This window comes from Protopterus annectens, chromosome 2.part1 (genome assembly GCF_019279795.1).
Source record: "Protopterus annectens isolate FY-2018-M chromosome 2.part1, PAN1.0, whole genome shotgun sequence".
NCBI classification, from domain to species: Eukaryota; Metazoa; Chordata; order Ceratodontiformes; family Protopteridae; genus Protopterus; species Protopterus annectens.
This window is the reverse complement of record NC_056729.1, coordinates 1953845630-1953862680: the sequence shown is the minus strand read 5'-3', so window position 1 is coordinate 1953862680 and position 17051 is coordinate 1953845630. Positions and strand designations below refer to the sequence as shown.

General features: G+C 43.4%; 1 protein-coding gene across 4 annotated transcripts in view; it reads left to right on the top strand.

Annotated features, from left to right (window-relative positions):
* The window catches only part of ZNF451 (zinc finger protein 451), a 1506235-nt gene that overhangs the window by 1174990 nt on the left and 314194 nt on the right, over positions 1-17051 (top strand). For all 4 annotated transcript variants that reach the window (XM_044063345.1, XM_044063343.1, XM_044063344.1 and 1 more), the window contains one exon: positions 13475-13558. In XM_044063345.1, the coding sequence (XP_043919280.1) occupies positions 13475-13558 (84 nt within the window). The remainder of the gene's footprint in view (positions 1-13474; positions 13559-17051) is intronic.

The following is a 17051-nucleotide window of genomic DNA, read 5'->3' as shown; positions in this document are numbered from 1 at the left end:
TTCTTCAGTGGACTCTGGCTGTACAGTGGTCTTCCTTCCCTGTGCATGCCTTCACATGCGTGTTCTTCAGTGGACTCTGGCTGTACAGTGGTCTTGGCTAGATCTCCCCATGGACTATCCAATTCAAATCAGCAAAACCTGCAGGGCGTTGCTTCTCTGGTGGCTCCAATCACCAGAGATCTTTGCAGGACGGCCATTCATTTCACCCATAGCCCAAGCCACAGTGACCACGGTTGCCTCCCAGCTCGGGTGGGGGGGGGGCATTATTTGGGGAGGACGGTCCATGGCACGTGGTTCCAGACTGAGACGAGATTGCATATAAATGTTCTGGAGATGAAAGCAGCATTGCAAGCCTTTTACATTGTCCCCCCCCGAGGCTTCAGGGCATTCCGGTGTTTCCTTACTCAGATGATTAGCTCCTTGCTGCTTCCACCAAGCGTCTCCTTTGCATATCCAGAGTCTCCTTCCTTCGTCTTGCAATCCAGCTAGGGATTACTATCAATGTTTCCAAGTCCCTCTTGGACCTGGTGCAGATTTTGGACTTTATCGGTGCATGGCTGGACACCCACCAATTGAAAGTCTTCCTAACTCTAAACAGGGTCCAGAGCCTACCGGCCCATATATCAGTGATCCTTGGCCCCAGGCTACCAAAGGCGGGTGATGTTCTCCGAGCCCTAGGCTCTATGGCAGCAGCAGTCTCGATCCTTCCCTGTGCATGCCTTCACATGCGTGTTCTTCAGTGGACTCTGGCTGTACAGTGGTCTTCCTTCCCTGTGCATGCCTTCACATGCGTGTTCTTCAGTGGACTCTGGCTGTACAGTGGTCTTGGCTAGATCTCCCCATGGACTATCCAATTCAAATCAGCAAAACCTGCAGGGCGTTGCTTCTCTGGTGGCTCCAATCACCAGAGATCTTTGCAGGACGGCCATTCATTTCACCCATAGCCCAAGCCACAGTGACCACGGTTGCCTCCCAGCTCGGGTGGGGGGGGCATTATTTGGGGAGGACGGTCCATGGCACGTGGTTCCAGACTGAGACGAGATTGCATATAAATGTTCTGGAGATGAAAGCAGCATTGCAAGCCTTTTACATTGTCTCCCCCCCCCCCCCCTCGGGGACAATTGCAGTTCAGTCAGACAACATGTCGGTTGTCTGGTACATCAACAAACGGGGGGGGAACCAGATCTTACCCTCTCTGTCGCGAGGCCATGAAAATGAGAGAATGGGTGATATTCACCAGTCGATTTCTGATTGCAACGCATATCCCGGGACGCTCCAACATCTTAGCAGACAGATTGAGTTGGGCTATTCTAATGCCATACGAGTTTCAATCGGTTGTGGAGGAGATCTTACTTGCATGGGGTCAGCCCTGCTGCCATCTGTTCGCATCTCCTTCCAACGCGAAGTGCTGCGAGTTCTTCGCTCTGATCCCCTCACCAGGGGATCCCCCCAGAGATGCTCTAGTCCATGCTTGGCCTCCCGGGTTACTGTACGCTTACTCCCCGTTAGCTCTCATTCCAAAGTTTCTTCAGAAAGCCTGACAACTGGAGTGCAAAGTGATTCTCATTTCCCCGTTCTGGCCTCGTCAGGTGTGGTTCCCCTTCCTCTGGTCTCATGTTCTAGATCCTCCTTGGATTCTGGATCCTTGCCCGGATCTCATATCTCATCCCTTGGGCACTTGTCCTCCCAACCTGGACAGCCTCAAGCTGACTGCTTGTTTGCTCTAGTTCCCTTGATTGCCAGGGCTCCCGGTCTGTCATCTTCAGTAAAAACTATTCTGGTGGCGTCCCACAAGGCTTCCACTAGGAAGATTTACCGCAGCAAATGGAAACTTTTCTCTATTTGTGATTCTCAGAGGAATCTAGATTCCTTTACAGCCCCTGTTCCTGCAGTGTTGGATTTTTTAGCCTGTATATTCCAACAAGGGGCTAGTTCATCCATGGTAAAAGTGCAACTGGCAGCTATCTGGAATTTCCATGTCAGAGAAAACATGAATGCTCTGGCCTCTTCGAGACTGTGTAAGGCTTTTCTTAAAGGCACCATTTTTTTTACGTCCCCCAATTAAGGACTCTGTTCCTCCTTGGGGACTTTACCTTGGTTCTGCAGGTGATAGTTGCTCCTCCCTTTGAACCTGCAGCATCAGTAGATTTGAAATTCTTATCCTGGAAGACAGCCTTCCTAGTGGCCATTACGTCGGCTAGGAGGGTTTCTGAGGTTCAAGCTTTGTCTGCCGTGCCCCCTTACTTGATCGTCCATAAGGACATGGTCTCACTCCGCACAAACTCTTCCTTCTTACCAAAAGTAGCTTCTGAATCCAACATTAACCAGTCTATTAACCTGCCTGTTTTCTTTCCAAATTTTCAGAGCAAGGGTGAATATAAGCTGCATTTGCCAGATGTTCATAGACAGCTTCATTTTTATTTACAGAACCAAAGCCCTTTTGTAGTCTGACCAGTTATTCGTGTCCTTCTCTAAACCCTTTTGGGCAAAGCCACCTCCAAGGTTTCCTTAGCTAGATAGATTGCACAATGTATTTTGCAAATGTATAAGGACAAAGGTTTGTCCCTGCCTGGTCCTGTTAAAGCTCATTCTACCAGATCTTTGGTGACTTCTGCTGCTTTTTGGTCAAGGGTTTCACTGGATGATATTTGTGCAGCAGCAACTTGAGCAAGGTCACTTTGCTTCATTTCTCATTATAAGATGGATGTGATCTCCAGCGGGAGAGCATCCTTCGGCTCTACGGTGCTAAGAAATATCCTTCCATGAGGGCCTCCCAGGAGTTTTAGTAGCTGGGGACTCTGTTCCACAGGTTGCAGATAAAATTAAGTTAACTACTTCAGATAAAGAAGTTATGTACTCACCATAATGTTTCATCTGAGTAGTTGTACTTCATTTTTCTGCAACCGTCCCGCCCTCCTTCCCCCGAACCTGTTCAAGGTTTGTGATGAAATTAAGTTGCTGATTGAGTAGTGGCAAACTCGATCTGAGGGGAAGGTAGGAGATGTGATTGGTTATGGGTAAGGGGGAGTAGCTTGGAGCTCGGAGCAGATGCTTGAAAAGTTGCCAGCTCGGATCTGATATGGATCCGAATACCCACAGGTTGCAGAAAAATGAAGTATAACTACTCAGATGGAATGTTATGGTGAGTACATAACTTCTTTTTGTAGCTTTACCATGGAGTAAGGGTAAGGGGCTCAGGAACCATACCCAGAGGTCTTAGTCAACTTTAGACTGTTTACGTATTTTTTCAAATATATGAATAGTCATCCCCCCACTGCAAATTTTGGAAGAAATTTACTTATCTTTATTGCTTCTGGGTCCAGGTATTCCCTTGCCCATTACCTCCATGACTCTGACGAAGAGTCAACAGCTCCCTCTCATGTTGTTGCTGCTTCTCTTGTTCTTCAGCCTACAATTGCAGCAGTCTCTCATTTTCTTCAATCTCCAAACATTTGGCCTCCAGTTCATGCTGACGCTACTTCATCTTTTCTTCAGCCTACAAACATCGCAGTTCATGCTGATATCACTTCTACTTTTCTTCAGCCTCCAGTTCAAGTCACTCTAACTCCAGATAGATTTTTAAATCCTCTGAGGAAAAGGTGACCTTTCTTTTTTCTGAAGACTGCACATCCGCAACACCAGACTGGTTGTTCTGGCCACTAGTCTGCACTGTAACTGTGATTAAAGCTGAAATCATTTCCTCTTTAGTCCGGTTAGCATACATCAGTCCTTTGGCTTCACACACCTTGACCAACTGGTTCTTTGTCAACTTACCATAATCCTCTACCAATATCTTTGCCTGCTTTTCTTGACTAAATTGAACTGACAAAAATAAGTAAAACTATTAATAATAACTCTGAATGTTTACCTTGTGGCTGTTGAGAGTACCCACACCTTCAGTGACAACTGCCCGCAAGCTACTGAAGTTCATTTAATATCTCACATCTCCGCTACCAGCACATGATGGCCTTTCTCTACCCCAGGACCAGTAATCAAGGAACCTCAATCCTCACCTCTGACACCAGTGAGAGATGGTCACTAAAACGGGAATGGATTTACACAGTATTTTCAAATGCAGCTCTCTGTATCAAGCACAGTTTCCCCCAAGAGCACACCAGGAACGTGCTTCAAACCTACAACTGGACTCTGTCTCTCCAGATCCCAAACAACAAGACTCACTTTGGAGCACTGTGTCCCAGTTCCAATTAACTGACACACACACACACATATGCGTATTTGATTTTCACACACAGACACACAATCCTGGGAAAGGCTGGCACAGATTTACTAGCTGTGCCCCTTTCTGTCCAGACATTAAAGAAACTACGCTGCCACCAGTCAAGTCACTATCAGGCTCTTAGAAGGGTATCCAATTATACTGAAAAAAATTAAAGCTAATATAAATGGTGGAAAGTAACCCAAAGCAGCAAGGCTTTTCGGAGTGGCCAGGGAGTTACTAAGATGAGCACAAGTACTCTCAAGATGTTAAAAGTAAGACCAGCTACAATAAAAGATATAAAATTATTTAATAAAAATAAAATAGAAAACATGAGAATATTAAATATCCAAGTGCAATAAACACCGAGTTTCAATCACAGGAGAAATAAAAATAACAGTTGGATAGATTCAAGCAGATGCAGAAAAACAATACTTGGCTAATCTCACTGTATTTTCCTGACCGTCTAAGGAATAACTGTTCCCTAGCTAACTTAATTCAGCAAGGCAAGATGAGATGCTTATTTCCACTAGACAAGTGATGCGCTTCCAACTTATTGATCTGAACTCAAACAGTGATAACTGTCACTGATTTTTATATCCAATTCCAAAGAAAACAAAACAAGCTGGTTTGTGAGCTCCATCCTCTCAGTGCTAGTTATAGAATGACATCACATTTGATCACCTGACTGTAGTACAGTACACATACAGAGCTTTTCTAAGATCTTTTGCAGTATTTGAAAATTATAAGTTTCAAAAACTTCTACTCTTCCCTTCCAGAATTATCTGTTTAAACATTAGTTATAATAGCACTGTTGATATATTTTTAATATAAGCATAAGTAGCACAGAATCACTTACAAAACTCCAGAAAGCTATGCTGGCATATGTTACACGTGGGCTGCCCTATTCTCCCTGGCACACGTGGCAATACCTCACATCTTCACATGCATCAAATTCTGTCACTGTGATGACTTGTTGTCCTTACTTATTCCTGTATACTAGCATATATAGGTTCATAGGTTCATAGGTTTATACTAGGCTATCTGCCCTAAGGCATTTATAAGCCTAGCCCAAACTATTGTGGCTTACGCCACCCCTTATATGAAAAAATACTGTGCCCATTAGTTTGTTGTGCCTCTGTCCAGCAGTGACCCAGAGATGATTCCCGGGGTAAACCTACGATCTCCCATCCACAGGTCTAGATTTCTCTTGAACAGAGTCAGCGAGGTGCTCTGCCTCACATGGACCGGGATTTTATTCCACAGCATAGGGAGTCTCTGAGTGATAAATCTATCCCTCCAGCACGTCCTATTTATATCCGTGCTAAGGTTTAAGTCGCTTGCTCTAGTGGTTTTGGTGGATTTGGATTTTTTGAGGTGGAGCATGTCCATTAATTCCGGGTTGGACATGGCCTTGTATGTCAGGCACATGTCACCTCTGAGCAGACGGTATGCGACTGAATAGAGCTGGAGTTTCTTCAATCTGGCAGCATATGACAGATTTTGGAGTCCCTTTATCCTTTTGGTGAGGAACTTTTGGGGTCTCTCCAATTGCTGCAGATGTCGGGTGAGATACATCCCGAATGGGGCATTGTACTCGATCATTGGTCTGATAAGTGAAGAGTACAGGGGAACAATGACCTCACTAGATCTGGATGTGAATCCCTTCATGATCAGGTGGGCAATGTAGAAGGTCTTTCTAACCACTTTAGCAATGTGAGTGTCAAAAGAAAGGCCACTGTCAACCTGGGTCCCCAGGTCCCTGATAACCTCTTCTGTGCTTAGTGGATTGCCACCTATATGGTAGCTTGGGGTTACCTTGTTTTTCCCGAAGGGTATGACTATACATTTTTGGCGTTTAACTTCAGGCCATGGCTCTGGCACCAGCTATCTGTTTCCGTGAGTCCCTTCTGAAGGATATCAGTGTCCGATGCACTTTCCACTATGGCGCCCAGTTTGCAGTCATCTGCAAACTTTGTCAGCCAAAGTCCTCCCATGTTGGCCTGTACTTCTGAGAAGTAGATGCCAAACAATAGGGGGCCAAGGACCGAGCCCTGTGGGACACCACTTGTGACCGGCTTGGAGTCTGACACAGCGCCAGCAACTCTAACCCTGTGGGTTCTGTCCTTAAGCCAGTTTGCAACCCATCTTGTGACATATGGGTTTACATTTAAGCTGGTAAGTTTTTCTACAATACCCGAGTGGGGTATTGTATCGAAAGCCTTTGCAAGGTCAAGGTAGGCTGTATGGACTGCCTTTCCCTCATCAATGGCCTTGGTGACTATTTCGAAGAAGTCGACCAAGTTCAAAAGGCATGATCTTCCCTTGACAAAGCCAAACTGGGTCGGGTCCAATGTCTGCAAGTCCCCTATATCTTTGTTTATGAGCTCCATTATGATCCTCTCCATAGCTTTGCAAACTAGACTTGTTAAGCTTATGGGGCGGTAATTACCAGGGTCCGTAGGCGCCACCTTTGTGGAGTGGGACCACAGTTGCCGTCACGCCACTCCTTGGGCACGTATCCTGTGGTAAGGCTGAGATTAAACAGCTGCCTTATGTGCGGGTTTAATTCCTCATTTAGCTCGTGTAGCACACAGCCGGGGACACCATCCGGTCCCATTGATGCTGTGTTTTTAGCTTTAGAGAGAGCAGCTTTCACCTGCGCATTTGAGATGTCCGGGAGGCTACACTCGGCTGGGATAGTTATCTCTCCTTTAGGGGAGGGGTGAAGTTTGCACTGAACCTGTCTGCCAGTATGTTGGCAATGTCTGTGGGTTCAGTGATTTTTGTATCATTTTGGACTAATTCTGAGCATATCTGTGAGTTTCCACCCAGGTTCCTAACATAGCTGAAAAAGGCCTTATGATTGTCCTTTGAATCCATGGCAATTTTTCTCTCAAAATTGGCCTTAGTTGATTTTATGAGTGCTCGTACTTTTTTACTAATAATGATCAGGGGTGACTTCCCTTTTATGGATTTTGTTCTATCATGTAATAGCTTTCTCCTCTTATTGTAAAGTTTGTTAATGGCTGGGGTCCACCAGACTGGACGTTTGCTCTTTGTGGAAAGAGTCTTGGTTTTATTTGGGATTGCCTGATCCATGCAGTCCTGGAGGTGTTCATAGAAGGCATTTGTAAGGGCTTCCGCAGCTTGGGTTGTGGTTTCCTCTGACTCAGGGGCCTTGAAGGATACCGCACCAGTCTTGAGTAGTGTGAAGTTTGCTTTAGAGAAGTTCTTCACTATGGTCTTTTTGTTTGGGGTGGGGCGGATGTGGATTTCCAGTGAGATTAGTTTATGATCAGATCTCACCAATGAGGGATATACTTCCGGTGTGGAGCATTTTGTCCCCATGTTTGTGACAATGAGATCTAGTATATTTTCTCCTCTCGTGGGAACAGTGACTAGCTGTTCCATGGCATTTGAATTTATGAACTCCAGGAACCGTTGGGCTAGAAAGTTAGGGCTTGAGTAATGTTCCCAGTCTATATTCGGTAGTTGAAGTCACCCAATATGATGGTGTTTGGAGATACATTTATACCCTCCAGTGTCTTCAGGAAGGCTGTGTGGGGTTCCTGAGTTTGAGAGGGTGGCCTGTAGCATGCTACAATTTGTAGAGCAGTTTTGCCTATTGTTAGTTGCACCTGGAAGGTTTCCGATGCTACAAGCGTTGCCACCAACCTGGAGGTGTGAGTATCCTTTATGAATATGGATACACCCCTCCTTTTGTGGAGTGGTCCGGGTTTTGGGGCCGGAACGCATGATATGAGGTAAAACCTAATAGTGCCGGGTGCTCTCAGGAGCCTTGAACCAGGTTTCAGTTACAGCACAGACATCGATGTTCTCCATACTGAGAAGGGCCTCGAGTGCGTGCATTTTGAGATTTAGACTTCTGGCATTGAGCAGCATTACCCTCAATTTCTTCCCATTTTTGTTTTCTAGGGTGGTAGGTTTAGAATTTGAGCCTTGCCTAAAAAGGCACTATGGGGGTGGCAAGAGCCTTAGCCAATATCCGAATCCCAGGGTGACAGGTGCAAGCCGTCCCTTGAAGCAGCGTGGCTTGTCAAGCATGTCATCCCAGGCAGACAGACACTGGATCCCCTTTGAATGACACCAGACATTAAGCCAATTGTTAAAGCTGATCATCTTGTCTCTATATTGTGGCATCATTCTTGGTGAAGGAAGGATACTGCTCAGGGTTAGGGTCATACCTGCCTGGGCTACATAATCAGAGAGCTCCTCTATGTCTCTTTTCATGCAGTCCAGGGAGGTGCGTCTCAGGTCGTTCACACCAGCATGGACAATGACTGTGTCATATTTGTACTTGCTGTGGAGTGACCCGAGTGCTTGTGTTATGTGGCGGATTCTAGCGCCCGATAGGCAGCTTACTGTGACCCTCTCCTTGTTCAGCCTGGTGAGTGGGACGTCAGTGTGTCTGACTATGGAGTCACCTATGACAAGTATGTTTGGTGTTGTATTTGGCCTTAAGGGCTGTGACTGCTTTGCACACTGCTTTTGTGGTTTATGTGTTGCTTGTGGGGTGTCTTGAGGTAGCAGTTGTTTGGGTGTCTGCTTTGGAGGCCTCTGCTGTTTAGGTAAATTTTTACTCAGAGCCTCCGAGTATGTCTTTGTGTGTTTATGTGTTTGATTCAGTGGAGTGGTAGCATTATGTGAGGCTGGTTTTGTGGTGTGTGTAGTTGCCTTCTCCTCCTGTCTGGTCTTGCCAGTCCTGAGTTGAGAGAGCTCAGCCTCCAGTTTGGCTAAATAGCTGCATCTCTCGCAAGTATTTGTGTTATGTGGGAGGAGGAGAGGGTTGTCTGTGTACATGAGGCAGTTATAACATTGCCTCAAGATTCCCAGATTCACCAGCTGGACCGGAGAGGAGATTGACAACTGACCTTTGGACATGCTAGAATAATATTGGGAAATCCTTAATTGAAAACAAGGGCCAGTGGGGAGTGAGGGTGTAGTGCTTTTAATTTTTAGTGCTGACTTGTATAATTGCTTTAGTGAGCAAGTGCCAGGTAACTTGAGTGCAATGTGATACAAGTAACTAAATGCAAAAACGACAAACAGTAACTTTCTTTCAAGTGAAACAAGGAAATAAGTACAGTAAGCAATGCAGATATCACTAGTGATCCACAGAAGCTGAGAAGTTGCGTATTAGGTGAATTAGCTTCCAGGGAAATAACAAGCAAACAAACAACAAGTATATAAACAAAGCTAGATTCAGTAGGCCTGGATCTAGTCTATGCTAGAGCAAACAAGGTGAACCAATTTCAGTAAGATACAGTTCAAATATTCAGGCACTATAAACCTTTAACCAGAAAATTCCCAGCTCAGAAGGGCAGAGTCCAGCCTCTTCTCCCACAAGAGTGCAGTCCACGAACCTTCTTAATGTAAAATAACTGGCCTGAAGCCCAAGCGCCAAAACCAGAACTAATACACTTGGACACTGGGCTCTCAATCAGCAGTTCCCAACTTAGAAGGATGAAAGCTACCTGTCCTGCCACCACAGTGCTTGCCACAAACCTTCCTAATGTAAAACAACTGGTCTGAAGCCCAAGTGCTTAATCCAAAAGACTTGAATGATAGCTACACTTTAATCAAGTTACAACCAAGCAGTAATAAATACCATTGAATACTTTAGAGAATGTCTGGATTAGTGCTCAAGTTACACAAACAAAGCTAGATCCAGCAGGCCCGAATCCAGTCTATGCCACAGCAAACAAGGCACCAACTTCAGTAAGAAACAGTTCAGATATGCATGCACTATAAGCCTTTAACCAGAAATTCCCAGCTCAGAAGGGCAGAGTCCAGCCTCTCCTCCCACAAGAGTGCAGACCACGAACCCTCTTAATGTAAAATAACTGGCTTGAAAGCCCAAGTGCTTAAACCAGAATTAATACACTTTTAGAATAACAGACACTGAGCCCTCAATCAGCAGTTCTCAACCTAGAAGGATGTAAGCTACCTGTTCTGCCACAACAGTGCAGACCACAAACCTCTCAGTGCAAAACAACTAACTGGTCCGAAGCCCAAGTGTTTAAACCAAAAGGCTTAGAATGAGTTACACCAAGCAGTAATAAATACAATTGAGTATTTTAAGATGATGCAAAAGTAAAAGAAGTAGGTAGAAACAAGTACAGTAAAAGCAGATGAAATTTTTTTTTTTTTTTCTGAACAAGTGCTGAGATCAAAGAAACAGATTTGAGTGCTGAAACTAGAAAACTGGCTAGTTACAAGAAAAAAAAAAACAAGCTAGAAGGCTTCCCTCAAACACAGAAGGGCTTGGGGGCTCAGAAGCCTACAAATAGTCTGTACCACTTAACAAGAAAGGCAGGAAATAAGCTTAATTTTTTTTTTTCTATTTCCCAGATGCTCTCTTTGTACACAGTAGGAGTGCCTGAAATCAGAATATGATCTCACTGCACTCAGTTGAGTGAGCAAATGAGATGGGCCCAGAGGCAGGCTGAGGGGCGGGCAGTTTCAATGCCACTAAGATTAACACCAAAACAAAAACAGAGCGGGTGGGTGGGAATAACTGAAGAGCAGAATAACCAGTTAAAAATTCCTTCAACACTCCTTCATACACAGTTTAAATACTGTATTTTTTAAAAGAAAAAGTGCATAAAAAGGTACTTAAATTCTCTTATACGTCCAGTTGAATATAACCAAGTTCTTAGCTTGCCAAGCTGAAGTTTTAAAGCAGGAATTATTTCACATGCACCAGTTTAAATATGCAAGGACAGGAAATCACTGAATGTGGCTACCCCCACACCTGTAGGTGTTTAGTGGGCTTACGTCCACAAGGGCCTTTTTAACCCTAGCCACGCATCCAAAATCTCTGATAAGTTATGATACCCTTGATAAGTGTAAGCCTGGGCCTGGGAGATGAACCATTTACAGGTTACTTGTGTCCTGCTAACCCAGGGATGAATTTTTGGTTTCCCATCAAGTTGTCTAATTTGCACTTGAATTGGGTTAGGGAGGAACTCTGCTTCACATGGATGGATGGGGGAGCCTGTTCCATAGACTGGGTAGTCTCTGGGATACATATTTTTCTCTCCAGCAGGTCCTGTTTATATCACAGACAAGGTTTAAGCCTTTTAGAACAGGTCATTCTGGTGCTGTTTGTTTTGTGGATATGCAAGAGGTCCATCAGAGTGGGGTTTGACAATACCCTGTATGCCAGGCATAGATCTCCCCTCAAAAGCCTGTAGGACACAGAATACAGGGATAAGGTCTTTAGGCGGTCTTCATAGGACATTTTACGTATGCCCTGTATTCTTTTAGTAAGGAACCTCTGTGGACATTCCCAACTGTTGGATATTCCTGCTTAGGTACATATCAAAAGGGGGCATTGTACTCAATGATAGGTCTGATGAATGCCGAATACAGTGGAAAATTTACTTCCTTGGTCTTAGATACCATACATTTATTTATAACTTGCACAACATAGAGTGATAGACATGTGACGGTCACAGGCTAGATTACTATCTACGTGTGTCCCCAAGTCCCTGACTACTGGGTCACAACTCTAAGGGGTGTATTGTCAATATGATAGTTACCAGGGATGGATGACTTCCCATAGGATACTATTAAGCGCGTCTTAGTATTTAGTTTTAGTCCATGGCTTTGACACCAGTTTGTCTGTGTCAGCCCCCTCCTGGAGAACATTTGTGTATCCAATTGTCATCACATTTTGTTCTACTTTATTACTATAAGAGTATATTTGTACAGGTTTCTATCTTTATTTTAATAGTTAACATTTGTCATAATTGTCAAAATCATTGTACTCTGTACTTGTGTTTATTCTGCTATGTACAAAGTCAACAGAATATGCATTAATTTCATTAAACTGTAATTTTACTTCTGAAGTTTCATCCCCCCACCCAATGATCTCCATTGAAAATGGACTGCAAACTACTTGGTCATCCCAATAAACAAAACTTAAATGAACAGGAATGCAGAATGATCAAAACTTATAGCATGAGTTGTAATGTGCAGCATTAGCCCTACGTTCATAAGATTTTCATTGTGTCTGGTGTACAAGACCGTATTTCCTTTAATTTAGTAGTACCTTTTTGGGATTTTTATTGACTGTAATTCTGCATATGCCAGGCTTTTTGTTACTTTTCCATTTGTGCATGAATTTATAGACATTTCCATATTTAATAGCTTTAGCTTCATGTAGCAAATGAAGGAATTTATGCAGTATTACAAATTTTAAGTGTATTTGGCATACTCCCTGCACTTCTATTCTTTCTGCATGGTCACACAACCTTAAAAGATAAGTGAGCATTTAATTGCTGAAGAACCAGTTATCTCCTTTACTCTTGTCATTAGCCTAGCTAGGGTGGGGAGAGCACAACTGATGTAATAAGACATGAGAATGAGCTTCCTTTTTTTATGTTTTAACACTTTACTCTTTAAGCATTTGAGAGGTGCAAAGTACAAGAAGTTTTTGAACAAAAGTAGACAGAGAATTGCAGAGCCGCTAATTTACGAAGGCAAAAGCTATTAGACACATTTAACACTTTCTCAGATGTTCACTTCAGTTGTGGCGAAGCATAGTCTTGGATTTGTGGTTCTGAGGCCTTCTGCTCTTCATGAAAGATAAAGCAGGTTGGTGCAATAAAGATGTGGTATAGGTAAAGCATCTGAACAGCAATATCAGCTGTAGCATCACAAAGCAGTTGTGTGAATGTATATTGGAGGCTTACCATGTAGCCTGTCATTAAGGTGAAAATTGAAGATGTGCCCATTTCTTAGATAAATTATTAAATCTGTTTGTGAAATGAGTTAAGAAACTCCTGAGGCACAGTAGTGTTAGAGTTAGTCTGGGGAATGTGACCATGAGTTTCACTCGTCCCTATCAGTTGATCAAGTTTTCAAAAACTTGAAATTCATATGGTCAAGACCATATGATCAAGTGTTTGAATACTCTAAGCTTTTGAATGGAGATCGCACTACAGTGCGGATTGGGAAATTTACACTTTTCCTTACTGTAGTGCGATGTCAGAGTTGGTATATTTAATTTGCCACGGGGTGTGTGAGGTCCCCCCCCCCTGCAAAAAACATAAAAAAGGTAGATTTGTGTGTTTTTATTGGGGGGGTTGTTTTTTGATGATAGAGCTTTCAGAAACTTGATCATATGGACTCACCATATGAATTTCAAGTTTCTGAAAACTCGATCATTTGACATACCTGAGTTTCACACCCCTTCCAAAAATAAATTGTAGTTTTGCTTTGTTACAGGTGTTCAGGAAGAAGAAGAGCTCCAGCTAATACTAAAACAAAGTATGAAAGAGGCTGAACAGAAAATGGAGGAAGAAAAAGAAGGTGTGTTATGATACTTCTCACTTGGACTAGCTTTCTTTATTATGGTGTTGGGAATAGTTAGTGCACTTGAAGTGGGACATTTAGTTCTAACTTTTGTGTTCTTCAGGCTTGTGTGTAAAATGCTTAACACTGAACATATCTGTTAGTCATCGTCCCACAATGTAATGTTTTGGAGAGGAGGGTTCATTGCACAGTTAACGTTATCCTCTGCCTTTTGCTTTACATTCAGAATTGAACAAAGATGTCAGGTGAAGTCTTGAAGAGATGTGAATATACACTTAAGTCTTCAATTATAAATGCCTTAGGAACATGTTTTCTGAGAAAGAATGGCCTAAGTTGTATGGTTGCATTATAGCAGCTGTTGAATAAAACTGACACCAAACCTTCATGTCATGGTGTCTTGCAGTGGTCCATTTAAGATGTAGCACTTAATTTCTTCCAAAATCATGCTCCGCTTTTCTTTGGATTTGGAAAGATACAGTGTTTCCATCCCTTAGAGTAGTGAGGGTAATTTATTATGTCTTCCGTTTTTGAAGACCCCCCCCCCCCTTTTGTACAGATTTCATATGTGAAATGTCTTGTATGTGGTCTGGGGTCTTGCTTCTGGCAAATGCTTGTCAGTAGTCTAGTCTCTCCACCTAACACCACCAACTTGTGGGCATGCACCCACAAACGGTGCATTCTGCCCAAAAAGATTAGCAGTGTTAACCTTGGAAATGGCCCTCAGAGAATCCAGGTTAATGCTGAGTTATCTTGTTAGGTTACTGTCAACAGAAATGTGTTGGCTCTTGCATCAATTTAACTTTTGATAAACCTGCGTTTAAGTAGGAAATGTCTAAAATATTCTTAAGTTTTACCTTTAAGTGTATTAGTGAAACACTACAAAAAGCATCTCATCTCTAAGTAGTTGCCTCAAAGTTTTAGAAAGCTAATGACAGCTCTGCAGCAGTGTTATATTCTTAATGGCTTTCTAACAACAGATGTTTTTTATAGGTTCATAGGGTAATACTAGGCTATCTGCCCTAGGGCATTTATAAACGTAGCCAGAGTGTGTTTGGCTTTCGCCACCCTTTTATATTAGTTGACTGTGGCTCTGTATAGTAGGTCACAGAAGGTAGCCCTTTTAAGGTTAGTTTACTGTACCTCTGTCAAGCAGGGACACAGAAGAGATCCCAGGGGTAAACTTACGATCTCCCATCCACTCATCAAGATTTCTCTTGAAGAGGGTCAGTGAGGGGCTCTGCCTAACACGGATTGGGATTTTGTTCCAGAGTGAGGGGAGCCTGTGGGATATGAATCTGTCCCTCCAGCATGTCCTATTTATTTCTGTGCTGAGGTTCAAGTCCCTGGAGCATGTAGCTCTAAGGGATTTGGATTTCCTGAGGTGAAGCATGTCCATTAATTCTGGGTTGGACATGGCTTTATACGTCAGACACGGATCGCCTCTGAGTAGGTGGTACGCAACTGAGTAGAGCTGGAGTTTCTTTAGCCGAACTGCATAGGGCATCTGTTTGAGTCCCTTGATCCTCTTGGTGAGGTACTTTTGGGGTCTTTCCAGTTGCTGCAGGTGTCTGGTAAGTTACATCTTTTCCTTCTGAAAAATTAGTCTAGATTGTTGTTTGAGAGCTGTTGACTAGCTTTCCTAGTCTTTGGAGAAATAATAGCCAGTGAGTCCTTGCTCTTGTTTTTTTTTTAATCTCACAGCCAGGTGGTATTCTTCACTAAAGGCATTCATGAGTATTTCCTAAGAGCCCTTGAGTTTCCCTCAAAAACCTGTCTCATCTTTGACATCAGAGGCATGTCTCATTTTCCTCAATTCTTTCTTTTCACATTATTTTCATTTGGATTAGAACTTTCTCTTTTTTAGTTTATCATTTGTAGATTTATCCATTGGGACTATTTTACACTAATATTGTAGAGGCACAGAGCAATCACCAGAGCAGCGATTTTGTTGTTAGTACTCAAGAGAAAACAAAACCACAATATTGTCCGTCTTTTCAGGTTCACACGTTAAGTCCTGCTTGTACTCTTTGATCTTCAGCAAGATTGCAATGGCTTGGTGGGATAATGTCCTAAGGACTGCCTTGATGAAAGGTAGATAAATGTTCCAGAAAATGCTATTTACTTTCATGCTTGGAGAAGGATGGTGAAAAAAGAGGCACTGTGTAGATAAACCATTGGGGAGCATCCTGCAAAATATTGCGGAATACACCTCACTGCCAACAGATGACTAGCTGTGCAACTGAAATGAACATTTATGGAGTATGGTATCTATATACATGTCTGTGTGTGTGTATATATGTGTATATATATATATATATATATATATATATATATATATATATATATACACACACACACACACACACACACACACACACACACACACACATACATACGTACATTATTCTTCTTTCGTCTGCTCCTGTTAGGGGTCGCCACAATGGATCATCTGTTTCCATTTCTTCCTGTCATTTGCATCTTGCCCTGTCACACCAACCACCTGTATGTCCTTTCTCACCACATCCATAAACCTTATCTTAGGCCTTCCTCTTTTCCCGTTACCTGACAGCTTCATCCATAGCATCTTTTCCCCAATATACTCTGCATCCCTCCTCAGCACATGTCCAAACCAACGTAATCTTCCCTCTCTGCCTTTGTCTCCAAACCTTCCAATCTGGGCTGACCCTCTAATATACTTATTCCTAATCCTGTCCACCCTCGTCACACCCAGTGCAAATCTTAACATCTTTAACTCTGCCACGTCTAGCTCTGACTCCTGCCTTTTTGTCAATGCCACTGTCTCCAACCCATATAATATAGCTGGTCTCACTACCCTCTTGTAAACCTTCCCTTTCACTCTTAACTGGTACTCATCTGTCACAAATCACTCCTGACACTCTTCTCCACCCACTCCATCCTGCCTGTACTCTCTTCTTCACCTCTCTTCCACACTCACCATTACACTGATCTGGTGATCCCAAGTATTTAAACTCATCCACCTTTGCCACCTCTACTTCCTGCATCCTCACCATTCCTCTATCCTCCCTCTCATTCACACACATATATTATGTCTTAGTCCTGCTGACCTTCATTCCTCTTCTCTCTAGAGCATATTTCCACCTCTCCAGGGTCTCCTCCATCTGTTACCTACTCTCACTACAGATCACAATGTCATCTGCAAACATCATAGTCCATGGGGACTCCTGTCTGATCTCGTCTGTCAACCTGTCCATCACCGTTGCAAATAAGAAAGGGCTCAGGGCTGATGCTTGATGTAGTCCCACCTCCACCTTAAACGCATCCATCACTCCCACCGCAGAACTCACCGCTGTCACACTACCCTCGTACGTACCCTGTACCACTCTTACATACTTCTCTGACACTCCCGACTTCCTCATACAGTACCACAACTCCTCTCTAGGCACCCTGTCATATGCTTTGTCTAAGTCCACAAAGACACAATGCAACTCCTTCTGACCTTCTCTGTACT